Here is a 13,495-nt window from a genome sequence, read left to right as displayed (position 1 = left end):
TGAACAAACCCCAATGGTAAATCAGAAAATGAATCTGAACTCATACAGTACAGTATATATCTCCCACAAAAAACTTTGTTAACTTTAAGTTAAAGCATCTAGACTACACAGCCCACCTCAAACTCTACAAACAAGGAAATCTCAACTACATCCCAGCTACATTCCATTTATCATTTCCTCTTCTTAACCTTAGTTGCCTCCAGTCCCCTGTTCACAGCCCACAGATCTCCATCCTCGACCTGAGCAACCAACAGGCAGCCTTGAACTCTGACCATGTTTATTGGTTATATTGCCATGTGTTTTCATGATCAGGATAGGGTTGGTGGTGGCTTCCATAAATTACTTTTTGTACATAGTTGTGTAGTGGTTTTGTATTGGTGTGGGTAAATAAAATATAGAGTCAGATTGCAAATGGTGGATGCTGTCATATATTTTTCCTTCATGTTTATGAATAAACTTTAGTGAAGAGGTGATCTATGTTCTAGCAATTGTTTGGAAATTGGTATTTATGTAGAAATTAGAGAACTGAAATTTACAGATGTTTAAGTGTTTATATTTAAATTTACACTTGTGGTTGAAATTAAAGCTACTCATTGGTTGTTCAGGCTGCATGTAAAGATGTGCTGTGAGATTCTGTTGCTTGCGATGTGCAGGAGGTCAGAATAGATGAACACGGTGTTCTTTTCTGGCCTTAGAGTTGATGAGTACATTGGGACATCAGCTCTTTCAAGGTGGTCGTGTAGGGGCTAATACATATCATTGCTGCAATGCCACTAATGCAAATCAGGAAAAGCAAGTTAAAAAGCAGTTAAAGGATTCAACTCCTCATCTGTGCTTCACTTCTCAACCTCAGCTACTCCCTTTCAACCACCCAGAGCCTGCATATCTCCAGCTACCTGCATTTTTGCTACTACCAGTTGCAATCTCCCAATGTAAGCAATCTCATTATACCATCCCCTCAATAAATGTATCAAGCTCAGTCTTGAAGCCAGTTGGGTTTTTTGCCCACACTGCTCCCCTTGTAAGGCTGTTCCAGACCTTCACTCCTCTAATGGTTAGAAACCTTCATCTAATTTCAAGCCTAAACTCGTTGATGTCCAGTTTATATCGATTTGTTCTTGTGTTCGCATTGGCACTTAACTTTAATAACTGCTCTCCCTCCCTGGTATTTATCCCTTTGATGCCTTTATAGAGAGCAATCATATCTCCCCTCAGACTTTGTTTGGTTAGGCTAAACAAGCCAAGCTCCTTATGTGACATTAAACTCCATATTCTTTATGGAAATATGCTTATGATATGGATATGACATAGCTGAGATGTACTTTATGCAAGATGGGTCTTGTAAGGTATCATTTGAAAAATTATGATTTACTGAATGTGATTATCCAATTTGTATGCCTGTATCATTTCTGTATCTGAAGTTAGGAATATTGATTATGTATCTGTATTTCAAATAGGTTACTTTGGGTGTCATCCCCCAACTAGCCCTTCAGGTACAATAATAAGAAAGCCAGACAGTGCTAATGGCCCATTAGCAAAGACAATGGACTGTAAAAGAGCTTAGTCTTCCTGTGGATGCTCAAGACAGCCTACGAATAGTGGCTGCCACAGTCCTACAGAGACACCTGGTACTGGACACCCCTCCTCTCTTCTTGGAATGCCAGTGTTTTTCCACTGGAAGACAAAGGGTTCCCACCTTACACAAGAGCTATATAAGGCAGGGGAGTGACATCATCAGGGTTCTCCTCTGTCTTCCCACCCAAAGAAACGCTGTGAAACACCTGGAAATAAGAACTGAATTGGGGTGAGAAGGGTTGAGCCCAAGCTGGAAGGGCGTCTAGCTTGTGAGTAATAATACCTGAGGTCTCAAGCTGGAGACCAGTGCAGTTGCCTTTCGAGACTTTCTGTAATCTGTCTGCAACAATATCTAGGGCATGGGTTCTCAAACTGGGGGTCGGGACCCCTTGGGAGTCATGAGGTTATTATTTGAGGGGTCGCAAGCTGTCAGCCTCCACTCCAAACCCCGCTTTGCCTCCAGCATATTTATAATAGTGTTAAATATAAAAAAGTGTTTTTAATTTATAAGGGGAGGTCGCACTCAGAGGCTTGATGTGTGAAAGGGGTCACCAGTACAAAAGTTTGAGAATCACTGATCTAGGGTGAGAAATTACAATTTGTAACCAATTTCTTTAGTGAAACAAGCTTAGTTTGCATGTTTTGTTTTATTTGCTTAGTAATCTGCTTTGTTCTGTTTGCTATCTCTTTAACCACTTAAAATTCACCTTTTGTAGTTAATAAACCTATTTCTTGTTTATAATATAACCCCATTTGTACAATTCATAATTAGGCAGGGGGTGGGGGGGGATAAGAGGCTGTGCATATCTGCCTCCACATTGAGGGAGGAGGTGGATTTCATAATATACCTTTGGGTCTGCACTCCAAGGGAGATGGACACCTGAGTGCTGGGGTAAGTCCCTTAAACTGAGTCTTCCCAGAACTAATCTCAGTGTCTTTCTGCAGCTGGGTGTGGCCCTGCCTGTGTGTGTGCTGGAGGAGGCTTAATAGCCTGGCTCAGCAAGACAGGAAAAAGGGTACTCAGGCTGGCAGAACAGGTGAGCTCAGCAGTATCCCAGTACATCAAGTGGCATCCTAAGGGAGGAAATCAATCACACCTTGAGTCTCCTCTTCTCAGGTACATTTTCCATTCCTCTGATCATCCTAGGGGCCCTTCTCTGCATCTGTTTCAGTTTGAATTCATCTTTCTTGAACATGGGAGACCAGATGTCTAGATTATTTTAGATGAGGTCTCACCTATGCCTTGTATTACACTTCCTTATCTCTACTGGAAATACCTTGCCTGATGCATCCAAGAACTGCATTAGCCTTTTTCATGGCTGCATCACTTTGGTGGCTCAAAGTCAATCTGTGATCAAATAATACAGCCAGGTCTTTCTTCTCCTCCTGTTACTTCCAACTGATAATTCCCCAGTTTATAGCAAAAAATCTTGTTTTAATCTCTAAATGAATGACTTTGCAATTTGTACTACTAAATTTCATCCAATTTCTATTACTCCAGTATTCAAGGTCCTCCAGCTCTTCTTGTATGATATTCTGGTCTGCCTCCATATTAGCAATACCTCCCAACTTTGTGTCATTCATGATTGTTATTAGCACACTCCCACTTTTTGTGCCAAGGTCATTAATAAAAATGTTAAATAAGATTTGTCCCAAGACTGAGCCCTGAAGAACTCTGGTAGTAAACTCCCTCCAGCCTGACAGTTCATCTTTCAGTATGACCTACGGTAGTCTTCCCATTAATCAGTTCCTTATCCACATTTCTTTTCTCATGATGATTCCCATCTTCTTCAATTTAACTAATAATTTCCCACATGGAATTGTATCAAATGCCTTAAAGAAATCTAGGTAAATTATATCTATTGCATTTCCTTTGACTAAAGAAATCAGTTACCTTCTCAGAGAAAGAGTTCAGGTTGGTCTGGCCCAAACTACCTTTTGTAAAGCTATGTTGTGTTTTATCCCAATTACCATTTACCTCTTTGTCCTCAATTACTTTCTCTTTCAAAATTTGTTCCAAGATCTTATATACTATTGAGGTCAAACTAATGGGCCTGTAGTTTCCTGGATCACTTTCTTTTCCTTTCTTAAAAATAATTATATTAGCAATTAGTGACAGAGTACAACCCCCAAGTTTATGGATTCATTCAAAATCATTTCTATCGGGCTTGCAATTTCACATGCCAGTTCCTTTAATATTCTTGGATGGAGATTATCTGGGCCCCCTGATTTGGTCCCACTAAGCTGTTTAAATTTGACTTCTACCTTGGATATTGTAATTTCTACTTCCATATCCTCATTTCCATTAGCCACCCTGCCACTATCCCTAAGCTCCTCATTATGCTTATTAAAAAATGAGGCAAAGTATTCCTTTAGGTATTAGGTCATGCCTATATTATCTTTAATTTACATCCCATCCTCAGTGTTTAGCAATCCCACTTATTTCCTTGTTTTCTTTTCATTTATATGATTATAGAACGTATTACTTGGTTTTAATTTCCTTTGCACTTCCATATCTGCTTGGATTTTTCTCTATACTTTTCACTTTTTCTCTATTCTTTCTGATCTCCAAGAGGTAGCTTTCCTTGCTGATTGTTCCCATCTTCCATTCCTTGTAGGCTGTCTGCTTTCTCTTAATAACCTGTTTGAGATGCATGCTTATCCAATTTGGCCTGCAACTCTTCCCTACAATTGTTTCCCTTTGCTTGGGATGCAGACTTCAGATAGTTTCTGCAACTTTAACTTAAAGTAATTCCAAGGCTCCTCCACATTCAAGTCCTTGAGTTCTTCAGTCCAGTCCACTTACCTAATTCCCTTAATTTTTTTAAAGTTTGATCTTATGAAATCAAGGACCCTAGTCCCAGATCTATTTTTGTTTAGCCTTCCATTTAGTTTAAACTGAATTGTCTCATGATCATGAAAACCAAGGTTGTCCTCTACAACCAGTTCTTTTAAGAGGTGTTCACTACTCACCAATACCAAATCTAAAATGGCATCACCTCTTGTTGGCTCAGTGACTATTTGGTGAAGAAATCTATCTGACCCCTACCATTATTAGTAGCTCTTGTCCTCCACTCTATATGTGTGAAATTAAAGTATCCCAGGATCACACAATTCCCAGTAGTATTTATTTAATTAAAAATATGAAAGAGGTCTCAATCCATATCCATATCAGAACTTAAAGATCCCAAGCACTATCCCAGTGGAGCCTCTGGTAACTTTCTTCCCCAAAGTGATTTTGACCCAAACAGATTCTGTTTTATCCATTCCATCACTGCTAATGTCTTTACAGTCTCTCTCATAATTAATATGCAGTGCTACTCCACCATATTTATCTTTATTTCTGTCTTTCCTGAACAGCACATACACTTCAATACCTGTACTCCAGTCATGACTACTATTCCACCATGCTTCTGTTATCCCTATAATATCTGGTTTCACTTCCTGTACCAGTAGTTCTAGTAGTACCATTTTCCAGATATCAACTCTGACCAATAAAGCAATCCGTGTGTACAATCCGGCACACAGAAAACACAATGTACCTTTCCCAGTTACACATTGTTAAGATCCATATAAAATATAATAAAAAGAAACTAACCAAAAAAGAGTCATTTTTCAGATTCTGAACCTTCTGTGCAGCAGATTTCCCTTTTGTTCCAAACACAACAACTTGGATATCAGGAACTTTTTCTGGTATGCGTGTACAGTACACCCACATTTGCCATCGTCCTCTGCTTTTAGTATCAAAGTATTTTACTGGATCAGATGTCTCGGTCATTTCTATATTTAGAAGAAATATATATTCAGAATACATATATTTCTTATAAGTCACCATAAATCATTACATTAATTTATAAATTGTAATTTACTCAAAAGTACTTAGTCATGCAACACTAAATTGTGTAAGCAAAAGACATTTTGTTGGCATTACCTTTCAATGGAATTACTAGTTCTGTAAAAGCTTTCTTTGAGTGTTTGCTGATCCAGTCATTGTGAGCAAAGATGTGAGTGGCAAAAGGGTAACTTTCTTCTTTTATAACAATTTTTTCCAAGAACCAGTCATCTGATTAAAACAAATATACTAATTTATTGCATGTCAAGTAACAATGATAAGCTCTGCCTACACAGGCTGAAGCTTCTGATTTAAACGAGAATGCAGAGGACTCAGCAACTCACAGAAGACATGCAACACCTCCCAGGTTTGGGGCCATAGAGATTTCTTATTAGTGATTATAACTCAGGCAGCTCAAGAGTTTTCTCCTCCTCCACAGGAGGAATATTACTGACCCAAGAGTGCAATAAATGCATGTTACACTGTACCCATGTGACATGACTTTTTTGGCAACACAGGCAGGAAACAAAAGAAAACTAATATAAAGAGTGTTTTAAAAATGGCCCTTTCTGTACTCTTCTTGCATATAACAATGAATTATTCCAGGACTGGTGTATTATCATCAGCCTTTGAGGATCAGAAATGAGAAACAAATCCACATACATCCCCACTGAAACTGAAGCTACTGGCTTGAGAGTCTTGAACTGCACTTGGTTCTGACATATTTCTGACTGTTTTTAAGCTAATCCTAAATAGGAGGAAACTATTTTGGTGAAATCCTGGCCTTACTTAAGTCAATGGGAGTCATGACTCTGAATTCAGTGGGGTCAGGATTTTCCCCTTTCTCTTTAAGCAATAAGAGGCAAATAGCCCCCTATTAGGGTTTTTCCTGTATAAATGACTTGAAATTCCATGAATTTGGCTCCTGAATTTTCCAAATGTTCTTGCTCTCAATGGTGGGCGTAGGGATGGGGAACTGGGTTTGCCACTCTCAGAGATGGTCTGCAACTTGTTGATCTCAGGAGATTTGCAGAGGCCAGGGCTACCTGCATCTCTTCTCTGTGTCTCCACATGGCCACTTGGCCCACATGGCACTGAGAGTCCTGAAGGAGCCATGATCCTACACTGTCCACAACTGTCACTACCTATTTTGAAGTTGCAGCATTATTGATACTGAGAACTGGAGGGAGTTGGGAGAAATGATGCTGCAGAGAGTGTAGCTTTCTCTGCCTGCCACCCCACCCACATCCCCAGAGCCCCTTAAACACCTGCAAATAGATTTCTATAAGAAACAAGGACAGTATTTTGAAGCCAACACTCCCCCTCTTCCATGCCCCTCTTTTTACCTCAACTGATTGATCTTTGTTCCTCTCCTCTGGTGGCAGAGGAAGAAAGCGTTTCACCCTGACTGATTAAGGATTTATTTTATACTTAATAAAAATGTCCATAATTTTAAAAATTGAAAAGTTAAAACAGTGTATATGGGTATTGGGGTGGGGAATGATAGCCAAATGAGATGCAAAACCAGAAAAAAGAACATACTTTTGCTGGAAAACAAAAATATTTGCTGAATCTACTGGCAGAACCAAATATATCAAACAAGCCACTTATTGTAAAAAACAAACAAGAAATCCCTCGTAATTTTTCACTATGTAATTCACTGGATACTGTTTATGATTCTCCTATAGTACATTGACAATTTAAGTGAAACCAGGTTATATACAATCTAACACAAAACACAGAAAAAAACCTGAAAAGGTCCAGCAATTTCAATTTTTTCACTAGTTTCCAAATAGAACAGACCTCATTAAACATATGATCTGTAATCATAATTTTAACAGATGTTTTTCTGCATTTCTGACCCCCATTACATCTGATGATAATCAATGTTGTTATATGGTATTTGTTACAATACAATGCTGTATATTCCGGGCACCTAGTTTATTTTAAAATTATTATACCGTACCTTTTTTAAAACTTTTAAATCCAACAAGAACTTGGTTCAGCTTGCCAAGGTGAACTGCTTTGATTCTGAAAACATCCACCTGCAATTTGAGAATAATTTAAATTGTGGTTTTGCACGGTAGGTATGTATGTCATGAATTTACCTCTGCATAAGTGGACATTGCTTTGTATGTTAGTGCACTTTACTTTACCCTTATCATGTCATTCCATTTCTTTCAAGTGCATAATAAAACAGTATGTGCTGTAATTGATATTTCCACTGTCAGTGACTAGTATGACTTTTCTGATGAATTTTAAAGTATCACTATAATTGATAAACAGTATTTTCAGAAACTTTGATGCTCAGCTTGAAGTTCCGGTAAGATGCCGATTTCTACTAAGCTTGTAGGATGAAATAACTAAATTGGATGAATTATGATTGTTATAAGAAGTGACATCATACCTACATATCTATATTAGGGTTCTCTACGGAAGTCATCTCCATCACACAAAAGAGGTTCTCAAGTACTTTAGATTTGCATGGTGAAGTGCTCAGTGAACTTAATGGAGTCTTTTGATCTTCTTCTTTCCTGGCATAACACAAACACACACACACACACACACACACACACACACACACACACACACACACACACACACACACACAGTTTGTGTGTGTTTTTTCATTCTTTTCCCAAACACCTCTCTTCAGTCTGGTTAGAGGTGGGAAAGCTCTCATAAAAGCACATGATTAACTTTAAGCACATGAGACGTAGGTAGCTGCTTAAAATTAAGGGCATGTGTTGTTGAATATGGATGGGATTACTTGTGCTTAAAGTAAAGAATGCACTTAAATATTTTGCTGACTCAGGCCTCCAAGATCAGGGTCTTGAAGCATGCGATAAATACCGTAATTGAATTAGTCTGACCACTTTGGGAAACTTCTTCCACAACAAAACCTCCACAACTAAGGTTGCTTTATCTCTGGTGCTCACGAACTTCTCCCAGACTTTGTTATTCTAGAGAGGAACAGTTGTTCAAGTGAGTTCTGAATGAAGATGCAGTTGCTGATGTAGCTTGATTCTGATCCAGTAAGGGCTTTTAAGATCAGGCCAAAGACTTGAACTGGCAATGGAAACCCTACACTGCTACCATGTTCAGTGCCAGGTACAATGAATTACGACAGCCCAGCCTGGAGGCAATGAATACATGGAGTACTCTGGTAAATTCTCATCTGAGAGAAAGGGTGAAGTAGCAAGGTCAAAAAAGTAGGTGTTTTGTCAGATTGTCGTCAGGGAGGATAGGGTAAAGAATACACTAAGGAGAGTAGTGAGCACCATTAATCCAAAGAGTGCTGTTACTACTTGAACTCTAGAATCTTTAAACAATAAGTAAAAAATCAAGATACTGGACTCAAACAGATGGAAGAGTCCTGCTCTAGGTGACATTGTTGCTCCTCTAACCAAACATATCAGAGAATGGGAACAGAAATTGGATATGTAAACAGAAAAACTTGAGGACTCAAAGAACAGGAGTCTCTTCATTGTTGGAGTCAATCAGCTGACTCAGCACTCACAAAAAATCAGTCAGCCCATGAGTTTCCTGCCTCAATGCATTATTCTTAAGGGTACTTTAAAAGTGAATTTATTACAAGGAGAATAAAGAAAAAACAGATGCCTTATATATGCAGAAAGAAAACAGAACCACCACCCTTCTTCAGCCAGCACTAATATTTCATGTCTCTACCAACTGCTTGTGGAATCCTGCTTTCTCTAAGTATCATCTTCACCTACCTACCAAATAGATGGCCCCACTGAGTTCCGTACATTATCCTCCAAAGCCTGGGTAGCCCTACCATTCTAAGTCCTCTTTCACTACTGTCTCCCGATTTCCTTTGTAAAGTCTGATCAGGGAGATTAACTCTATATTTGTTGGGTATCAGGTAGGGCTTTACACTCTGCTGCAGAACTGTACAAATTAATTAGACTAACTGGAAGGCTGCAATGAGCAGCAAAGATCCAGTTTGTTTTTCCTAAAACCTGGCTTCTGAAACTTTTAAGAATGAAAATCAGCAGACAAAATGAAAAGAGGAGGGTTTAGAGCACAGAGAGAATATATGTCAAGTAGAAGATTCTTTGAGGTACTTCAGCTACATTCAGAGACCGGACTAACGTCTATCTATTAAAGTAAAAAAAAAATAGCAAAAGGTTTAATTTCATATGTTCTTCTAGAGTTGTTATTATTAGTGGATGCATAATAAAGATGGAAAAAATTCAAAATGCAAAAGTAGAGAGATAATACAGATGTATGAATCAAAAAGACAAATGTCAAAAGGACTTAGGTAGGCATCACATGTTTTAGTCATTCAACAGCTGATAGATCAGCACACAATAAGAAGCCATCAAGTAAGTGTGCACCATTCTCAACCACACAAGAGTTTCCTAGGTCCCCAGGTATTGTCATTTGCTGCACACTTCACTGCCCCGCCTTTGAAACGGTTGAGCTTGCACGAGCATGGCAGCTCTAAGCCATGCACTCTCTCATCAGGCTGAGTCATGAGGAGGGAGTTTCTTACAGTGGAAGCAAGCTCATTCCCATTCTGTTCACCACAATGGGGAAGCATCTGCTGTAGAGATGATCAGTAACATAGTCCAGATTGGTTTTCCACTGATGAGTCAGGCCTCTCCCATACATCTTTGCAAAGTGGCAGTCATGGCAACTCCTGGATTTTGACAAGGAGGTTCTCCTCATCATGCCCGGGGTGACTAAAGCAGGAAGCATTAAACTGAATCTGGATAATCTAGATTCTGGTTACAATGGTACTGGAGCAGTATTCATTGGTTCTTCACTTTCCATTCAACACCACTCAGTGTTGACGGGCTGTCAGCTGCAAAAAGCTTAGTAACAGAGAAATGCATGTAGGTTCCTTATAGAGTGATTTTACATTGACCTTTGATAAAAATGTAAGGATGCCTTGCAAATTTGAATTTGTATCAGACACTGAGGTCTAACAAGGGTATCTGTAAGATTTTGATCTGAAATTTTCTTTAACTATCCTATTCTCTTACCAACAGTTGTTCCAGGATTTTTTCTGCAAAAGTTTTTGAATTCTCAAAAACCAAGATGATTTTTGCAAGGTTAATAAGGAATTTCTGAATGGACGAACTAAAGAAGGAGAATGAGGACTAGAATGGGATGTTTGCCTTATTATTATTTACTGTTTATATTTCTAGGTAGGTGTTCATGATGGTTCACAGAACACACAGTGCCATATTCATTTAAGCAGGCACAACACCAAGATATCTTCTGGAGAGCTATGTACTTCCACCAATGGTGCATTTGGCTCATAGTTTAGATAAGTCACTGCATCAAGGAGTTTGTAATCTAATTTTCTGAATAAAAATACTTCATTAATTTAACTCTCTCGCTGTTGTGCAAGCTGATGGTGCAGAAGAACAATCACATTTCATCCCAGAGATGGTTGTCACTTAGTAGTAGGTAAAATAATCCCCATATGGAATGGGCAGGCTGGTCAAGCACTTTTAACATCCTTTAGCATGAAAAGCTTTATGTAAACATGAGGTATTATTAAGGAGACATTTACAATTTCAATTATTTTTCCTCAGTTCTTTTACCTGGCCTCTGGCAAAAGTGATGGGTCCACTTCTTGAATTATTAAGCCATCTTTTCCCAGAGTCACCTCTCACTCCTTGAATACAAAGATAAGCCTCTCCACTGGTATCTGCTTTCTTTATGTCTCCAGTGTGCACATGAATGGAATACTCCACAACTAAAAGAAAAAATTTAAAACAGGCAGTATAACAAGGGAAATTCTCTGTCATCATAATTGGGTTCCTTATGAAAATGCTTAGGTTCTATTATATTGTTTTATGTGAGGATCACTTGATATATTCTTAAAAAAAGGAAAGGCACAGTACCATAAAATGGCACCTTAAAAGTTTTTAATTAGAGGCAGGGTCTGTATAGAATGCAGTTATGCAGCTCCACAGATAGCTATGTAGTTCACCTTTTTGTCAAGTTATTACGTATTATTTGTATTATGGTTTCTACCAAGATCAGAGTCCTATTGTGCAAGGCACTGTACAAACACATAGTAAGGTATGATCCCTGCCCCAGGTAGTTTATAATCGAAATCTACAAGACACACACAGGGTGGGAAAAAGTATTATCCCCATTTTATACAAGGAGAACTGAGTCACAGAGAGATTAAGACCTTGCCTACATTACAGAAATTTGCACCATTGTAATTTAGTCAGTATAGTTACACCGTCAATATAGTTACATCCTAATGGAGTCACCCTGCTCCGATGTAAAGCAGGGTTGAAAACAGTGCATCTTGATCCAGTAGATTAACAGAGTAAACTGCACTGGTATAAACCCTGTTTTACACCAGCGCACAGCTCTACATCAGGGTGAAACTATGTCAGTGCTGTTACATCAGTGGAAATCTCTCTAATGCCGATAGGCCCTAAGTGACTTGTCCAAGGTCACATACTCTGTAACAGGGCTGGGAAACAACCCCGATCTCCCGAGTCCCACTCCAGTGCATTAACTAGAACACATTCTTACTCTCTGCATAAATCCCATTTGTGAATCCACAGAATGTAGCTTTCTTCTGCCCTGCAACGTCTCTTCCAGAAAATCAGCACTTTTGACTACTGTATTCAATAACCTCCAGAAGAACCTATACACGTCCCTCCTGACCTCTTGGGTACCCAATCCCACTGCCTGTTTACATAGTCATCACTAGTTCTAATCCCTAAGGCTCTATATTCCTATTTGCCCCATTTGTATTTTTGTGTGTGTACCATTTTCATCTTGCACTACAGCAAGGACTGCACAGTCATAAAATGGCTTAGATGAAAGCTGTGATCTGATTGTCTTAAGATGCTTTCAACTCATGTAATTATCCTCCACTGAATAAACATATCAGGAGTATCAAGCTTGTTCATGCATCAGACCACAACACACTCACAATGATCTTCAAGTTAAAGCACACTGATATAAAATAATAGAAATGATCAATTAACATTTCTATCCTTTCAACTTTAGCTTTTACCTTTAAATAAAATATTCCCTTCCCTTTCAGCTGCATGAGAGATGAGGCTGGGTCTTCAAAATCAGTCCAGGCTCTTGTAGTGAACTAGTAATTGGCCAGAAGGGGAGTATACTGTTCTACTGAGCAACCATATGGGGCTATGGGAAGGAAGTCCTGTGTCTGTCAGCCCTGCCCAAAGAGTGGATCTTTGACGATACAGCTGTGACCACTTTCCTTGCTCTCCCTAGCCAAACAGTGGAAGCGGGGCGAGGCCTGAAAGAACAGGTGGGGCCATTGCTGCCTTCTCTGGCACAGGCTAGGGAAGAAGAGCCTTGACGAGAGGCTGGGGAGGCTGCTGCCACTATTCACTGCAGCTGAACAGTAGTGTTGGAGGACATTTAAGAATGGAGGAGTCAATAACTGGTTTGGGTACAGGAAGAGAAAGCGAGGTCCAGTTTTTCAAAGCCAACAAGGGGATTTAGTCACACAACTAGTAATTCCAATGATAGTTGTGTGACTAGACCTCATATTCAGCTTTGAAAATTTCAACCTTAGCTCCTGCTTATTATGGTTATGCTTGTTTTGGAAGGGGTGAACTAATCAATAATGTACAGACACAGAACAAAAAGATAATTTTAGTTCTGATAGAACAACACCGTAGAGCAAAGTAATGTAACAAATTTGTGGCCAGCTATACACCCACGCTATTAGGAACTACACGGAGGCAACAATGACTAACTATCTCAGATCCTTCTGCTTTAGAAGCATCAACTTGAGCTAAAGAAGAACCTATTAGCTTTAGCAATATGACACTTAGATTCCTTTCAGAAGGGGAAGTGGTATATTTGTAATTATTAATTATTATTATTATTATTATTAAATAATAAGCCACTTTATACCACAATAGTGACACTTTAGGTTGTGGGTTCATCCACCAATACACACATACTTTGATGTATGGAAGGGCAAGTAATCTGGCTGATGAACTCACATCCTATTGCAATTATTGTTTAAGGCTTGATTTCAGAGGTGCTGAGTACCCACAACTTCAATCAAAGTCCCTAGATCTGCCAGGATCTATTCAT

At 39.0% G+C, this 13,495-nt stretch overlaps 1 protein-coding gene across 11 annotated transcripts in view; it reads right to left on the bottom strand.

The window, feature by feature from the left end:
* Positions 1-13,495, bottom strand: part of RP1 (RP1 axonemal microtubule associated) — a 314,354-nt gene that overhangs the window by 74,456 nt on the left and 226,403 nt on the right. For 10 of the 11 annotated variants that reach the window (XM_039527284.1, XM_039527282.1, XM_039527283.1 and 7 more), the window contains 4 exons: positions 10,987-11,141; positions 7,374-7,452; positions 5,507-5,638; positions 5,174-5,355 (listed from right to left, as the gene is read on the bottom strand). In XM_039527284.1, coding sequence (XP_039383218.1) covers positions 5,174-5,355; positions 5,507-5,638; positions 7,374-7,452; positions 10,987-11,141 — 548 coding nt within the window. The remainder of the gene's footprint in view (positions 1-5,173; positions 5,356-5,506; positions 5,639-7,373; positions 7,453-10,986; positions 11,142-13,495) is intronic. The other variant, XM_039527292.1, reaches the window with a different exon arrangement.

The sequence above is a fragment of the Mauremys reevesii genome, linkage group 2 (genome assembly GCF_016161935.1).
Source record: "Mauremys reevesii isolate NIE-2019 linkage group 2, ASM1616193v1, whole genome shotgun sequence".
NCBI classification, from domain to species: domain Eukaryota; kingdom Metazoa; phylum Chordata; order Testudines; family Geoemydidae; genus Mauremys; species Mauremys reevesii.
This window is presented reverse-complemented; position numbering and strand designations above follow the sequence as displayed.